The sequence below is a fragment of the Sarcophilus harrisii genome, chromosome 4, assembly GCF_902635505.1.
Source record: "Sarcophilus harrisii chromosome 4, mSarHar1.11, whole genome shotgun sequence".
NCBI classification, from domain to species: Eukaryota; Metazoa; Chordata; class Mammalia; order Dasyuromorphia; family Dasyuridae; genus Sarcophilus; species Sarcophilus harrisii.
This window is the reverse complement of record NC_045429.1, coordinates 270,393,812-270,399,811: the sequence shown is the minus strand read 5'-3', so window position 1 is coordinate 270,399,811 and position 6,000 is coordinate 270,393,812. Positions and strand designations below refer to the sequence as shown.

General features: G+C 40.4%; 1 protein-coding gene across 1 annotated transcript in view; it reads left to right on the top strand.

The window, feature by feature from the left end:
- The first annotated feature begins 830 nt into the window (after nt 1–830).
- The window catches only part of UBR2 (ubiquitin protein ligase E3 component n-recognin 2), a 155,164-nt gene continuing 149,994 nt past the window's right edge, over nt 831–6,000 (top strand). Inside the window, 1 exon segment of the mRNA XM_031964839.1 lies at nt 831–1,085. Within this exon segment, the coding sequence (XP_031820699.1) occupies nt 1,008–1,085 (78 nt within the window). The 5' untranslated portion in view covers nt 831–1,007.

Genomic DNA, 6,000 nt, shown 5'->3' with positions numbered 1-6,000 from the left:
TTACAAGAGAGAGAATGGGAAGACTACTCAGTTTAGAACTTTTTCATTAAATAGAATCAAGCTGGAGGCTATAAGTGCCACCTTGTAACAAGTTTTAAGAAATACTTAAAAAACGCAATGAATAAAAAAAAAAAATTCCGGAGGTTAAAGGTTTTGTTTGTGTTTGGGAGAGGGAGGGTATAATCCGTCAATCCATTAATAAATACTTATTAAATGCCTACTATTGCCAGGCACTATTCTAGGCATTGAGGATACAAAGACAAAAAGGAAGAGTTTCATAAGCTCGTTAACTTACTCATACACAGGTAAGTAAATTCAGACTACAGACAAGGTAAATATGATGTGTGGCGGGGACTGGCATCTGGGGCAATTGGGAGACACTTCTTGCAGGATTGAGGCTCTTCAGCAGAACTTCTTTGTAGCAAATTCCACGCCTTCAACTCCCTCCCTACTTTAACCTTCCCTGCACTCGAGTTCGAAAGTCGGACTACAACTCCCACAATGCCCCTGTGGTTCGTCGGCCAGCACCACCTCCCTTCCGGCAGCCCCGGGGAGAAGACTACAATGCCCACAGTGCCCTGCTCGCTCTCCATGGTGTTGTTGCCCCTTCCCCGGTTTGAGACGCGATAGAGATCTGCTCGCTAGGCCCCGGGGTCCGCCGTGTCCTTTCCCGGGCACTGAGAGGCGGTGACGTGCCGCTGAATCCCAGGAGGCAGAACCAAGGGCTTCCCCCACCCCCGTCCCCATCCCGATTCCCGTCCCCTGTCGCCTTGCCTGCTTCCCTCTCTTCCCTCCTTCCCTTTACCCTTCCTCCTTGCCCAACCCCCTCCCCTCCCCTTCCCCCTCCCCTTCCCCCTCCCCTTTTTCCCTTCCCCCCCTTCCCTTTCCCCCCTCTCCCCCGGCGGGTTCCGGGGAGCAGAGCTGCCTGAGGCGGGGGCGTCGGCCGTAGCCCCGGGGGCTGAGGGAGGCGGGCGGCGGAGGCGGAGGCGGAGGCCAGAAAAGAGAAGATGGCGTCGGAGCTGGAGCCGGAGGTGCAGGCCATTGACCGGAGTTTGCTGGAATGTTCCGCTGAGGAGACCGCGGGGGTAAGCTCCGGGGCCCGGAGGACGATCTGTGGGGGCTGGTCGGAATGTCTGGAAGTGGGGTGGAAGGACCCGTCAGACCGCTCCTGGCAGTCTGGTCACTCAGCTCTCCGAGGTAACGGCCCCAGAGAGCAGCCCCACTCCTGCCGTCCCATCCTGACCGGCTGTCTGGCTCCCTTCTCTTCCTCTCTCCTCCTCGGGCCGGGGCCGAGCGAACACGCCGGGGCACACACTCTTCCTCCCCACAAACTGTAAAATGTCCCCCTAGGGGCCGGCGGGGCCGGCGGCTTCTTCCCACTGAGTCTTTTTGTCAACTTTGGAAAGATCATCCTCTCCAGGTTGTTGAGTGTCATCAAGAGGCTGCTGGTCTCCGGGAGGAGCATGTAAACAATTGTAGCATCTGACGACCGCCCCCCCGCCCCCACTTGTCATTCAGTATTCATTGGAAGTGTCCTGAAATCTGTTCCACTGAGTGGGGACAAAAGAGCAGGCTCTCTCTTCTTCCTTTCTTCCCCATCTTCTCTCCTCCTCTTGTCCTCCCTTTCTTCTTTTCTGTGCCCCTTTCTCCTCCCCCATTCATTCTCTCCTCTCTCCCCCCCCCCCCCTAACCTGTCTGGCTCTGTCTTTCCTTTTTCTCCTCTCTCCCTTCTACCTTCTCACTCTTTAATTTCCTTCTCTCATTTCTCCCCTCCCCCTTTCCTTCTTCTCTTTCTCTTTCTCTTTCTCTTCTTCCCCTTTCTTCTTTTCCCCCCTTTTCCTCTTTCCTTTCTTCCTCCCTCTTTCTCTCTTTCCCTTCCCCACCTTCCCTTTTTCCTCTCTTCCTCCTTCCCCATTTCCTTTTTCTCTCCTTCTCCTCCTTTTCCATCCCTCTTCCTTTTTCCCCCTTTCCCTTCCCCTTCTTCTTCTTTCTCTTCCCTTCCCTTCTCTTTCCTCCCTTTTCTTTACCCTCTTCTTCCCCTCCCTCTTCTTTTTTCTTTGCACCATTTTCAATCTTTTCTTTCCCTCCCCGTCTCCTTTCTCTGAGTCTCTCCTTTTTCTCTCTTCTCCCTCTCTTCCTTTCTACTTTCTTACTCTTCAATTCCTCTTTCCCTTCATCCTTTCCCTTCCTTTTCTTTGAAAAAAGTCACTTTTATGGAGTAGCAGATCTACAAGTGCAATAGGACGTTCACTGCCTTCACTTTGTTGTTGTTCAGTGGTGTCCAATTCTTTGTGACCCCCCACTTGGGGTTTTCTTTGCAAAGATTTGGAGTGGTTTGCCATTTGCTTCTCCCTCTCATTTTACAGATGAGGAAACTGAGACAAGCAGGGTGAAATGACTTATGCAGGGTCACACAGGTAGTAAGCAGCTAGATTTGTATGAGATGAGTCCTTCTAGGCCTGGAACTATGTTCCCTAGGCTTTTATTGATATTAGGAAGAGTTATGACAGTAGGGTCAAACTCAAATAGAAATGAATATTGACATAGAAAAAACTACAAATTAACTATTTTGTGTTCTCTATTTTGTATTATATTTTTATTTATTTTATTAAACATTTTCCAATGATATTTTAATATAGGGAGTTTTGGTGGCCTCAGGACTAGCAATTTGATATCTCTGTAGTAAACTATTCTTTTGATTTTTAAACACTATTGTGTCCGATGGAATGATGGAACCATGGAACTGCATGTGTGTGTGTGTGTGTGTGTGTGTTTAATGGCAGTAAAAATTTTAGAGTTTCAAAATTGCCTTTAAAGAATATATGACATCTCTTCTCAAGTGAAATCTTTTTAGAAAGAATAAGCAGAAGTGCTAAGAGCTGATCATCTAGTTTGCCTCTAAATAAAGCTGAAAATAACTTTAGTTTCTCAGTGATCCTTTGGCATAAGTACCATCTCCAAGGCTCCAGATCTTTTTAAGCTACTATTTCCCTTGAATGACCTGTGAATTTATGGATGGCTATGTTAGAAAGGGAGAGAGGATATTACTGTTAAATGAATGCTTAGAAGGTCTCTATGAATGGGAGAGTAGACTGAAGTGAATTTGACTGGATAAAGGAAAGGGATTAGGAGGAGGTACCAGAAAGATCTGTAATTGGAACTTAATTTACTGATATGTTGAATCTGTGTAGCAACTTTCCCCAAAGAATCAAGAATGTTTAGTCTTTGGTCTTTTTAACTATAGTGTAGAACTGTTTGGTTAGGCTTTGCTTCCATCTACTTTATACTGACTTGTAACATTATCCACCCAATATTTAAAGATTAGAAAATCTTTGCCTAGATTTTGTATTCTGTGTTGATTCATGTAAACATAAATGGGAACAACCTTCAATTAGTAAATAATAAATCTATATGGATAAGGTATTCTATCTACAGTTGACTCATTCTTTAGATACTTGATGATTGTAGTTTTCTCATCTGTAAAATGAAGCAGTTGGATTGGACTAGATAAAACTAAGGTTTCTTCCGGCTTTAGATCTATGATTTTGCTTCCCTAACATCTCTCTAAATTATGCTATGGTCTTTATTCAGGCCTTTATTACCACTTCCCTGGAATATTAAAATTCTCTTTTTTTGAAAAAAATGTTTTTATTGATGTCTTTTTGTTTTTAACATTCTCATAATACTCCCCTACTCCTAGAGTGCCATCTCATATACTAAATGGTATTTTTTAAAGACAAAAGAAAGAAAAAGAATAAGTAAAAATTAGGACATCTGATGAATATGTTGAAAATTCTGAAAACATGTACAGCATTTGCATACTGTCCACTTCCAAGAAGGAGTGAGTTGGGAGTATCTTTTCATATCTCTTTTTAAATTATAATTGCAATACCATCCTAAAGGTATTCTCTTTTCCTCCTCTAATCCATCTTTAATGTCAGAAAAATAATCTTATTGCATCTATGTGGTTATTTTATGCCTCTTCAAAAATCTCAAGTGACTCACAATTGCCTTAAAACTAAATTGAAATACCACCCCCGTGAAACCTTTCCTAATTTCCCTTTCCCAGTCAGTAGTATTGTTTTCTGTATATTTAATATGTCTAATGTATATTTGTGCCTATCTAATATACTTGTTATTTTGTATTTTTAATGGCTGGGTTTTATCAACTGATTAGATTGTAAGTTTCCTGAAGATAGGGATCCTGATTTATAAAAACTTTTATCTTTTCCTTTCTGCCAAAATGTTCTGCACAAAGTAAAGTTAGGCACATATTTATTGAACTGGATGAAATAGTGAGATTGTAAAAAATTAGTAAGAAAACCTGTAGTAGAATCCCAGGCCTCTGAGAATATATAATTCAATAAACTGTAGGACTACACTGATTGAGAGATCAAAGGAATTGCAACCAAAAGTGATTAGTTTGGAGTTCACTGAATTAAAATTTTTGATAGTGCAAATTTTCCAAAATAATTTTACTTTTGTAATGTTACTTTTAAAAAATTCAATGTCATGTTTATTTATATATATATATATATGTGCCATGTATATGTGTATGTATGTGTGTATATATATATATATATATATATGCATCAATATATATAGAGAGGCAAACTGTAAATTATTTTTAAGTCCCATTTTCCATATATAATCTGTAACTATTCATAGGCTTAATGCAGTTCTTCAATGGATTCCAAGCAGAAAGTACATCTAAAAGAATTAGAAACTGAATTCTCACATTTTCTTGGGGACCAGAAACTGGTACACAGTACAAAATATTGTCATGTTACTTTTTAAATGGGTTAAAGTGAGCCACTACTAAACAAATTGATAATATAAAGAAGAAAGAAATGTTTGATCTGAGAGCTGAAGGTTAACAATGAAGTTGGCTCTGCATGGGGCATCATGTACACTGATTCAGCAATGTCTATGATAATTATTGAAAGGTAAAATGAGTTATATAACGTACAATTCATCTTCCCCTAATCATCTGAGAGTTATTTATTTATTTATTTTGGGGGCCCCATCCTGTGATGAAAATCATTTACTATTCTGCCTCTTAGGATCTTAGAGTTTGTGTTAGGGAATGAATTGGAATCCAGGTCTTCATTCCAAGGCTGATTCTAGTATCTCTTGCTGCCTTTTTAATGGAATTATATACTTCTTAGATACTTAAAGGAATTGTGATTTTTGTCTTCCTTCACTAATCCAGACACTTACTCTAATAAACCTTTGATTAGTCTTTGTAAATTGTGATTGAAAAAAAAAAATCATTGCCTGGTGGCTAGCCTGATGATAGGACTTGAATTAGGTTGATCCTCGAATAAGCAATAATTTATTCTGCCTCCAAGTATATATATTAAGTCTTAACTTTCTTATTGGTATATTAGAAAAAGAGCTGAATTGGTATGAGTAAAGGCCTAGGAGTAGGTTCAAACCCTAATTTTACTAGCTTATAAATTACTTGACTTTGCTGATCCTTTTCTGATTTAATTCCTATGTGGCTTGTTGGGGATAAATTAATTAATGCATATAAAGTGTTTTTCACACCTTAAAGCACAAAATAAGTATCATTTCTGAGGGCACCATCATTATGGTTTTGGAGTTGAAAGGATCCTCAAAATTATCAAGTTGGAAACAGAGATCTAGAGAGGTTAAGTTGTTTGCTAAAAGTCACACCTGTTAGTAAGTGGAAGAGTGAGAATCAGAACCTAGCACCTTTACCTCCAAATCCATTGTCAAGCTTGAAGGAGATTACAATCTTCATCCTAGACACTCAAATTAATAACATGGAGTTATTTGGTGTGGTTCCTGATCCAATCAATTTGCTTCCTTCCACATCATTTCTCTTTTCTATCTCTCTTTTAAAAATTTACTTATGATAGAGCTGGAATACATAAACTCCAAAGTCTCTTCTAGTTCTTAAAGACCTAATGATCTGATGGCTACAATTCTACTTCAAGTCTCCATTGCTTGTCACTTAGACTAATGTAGTAGTCA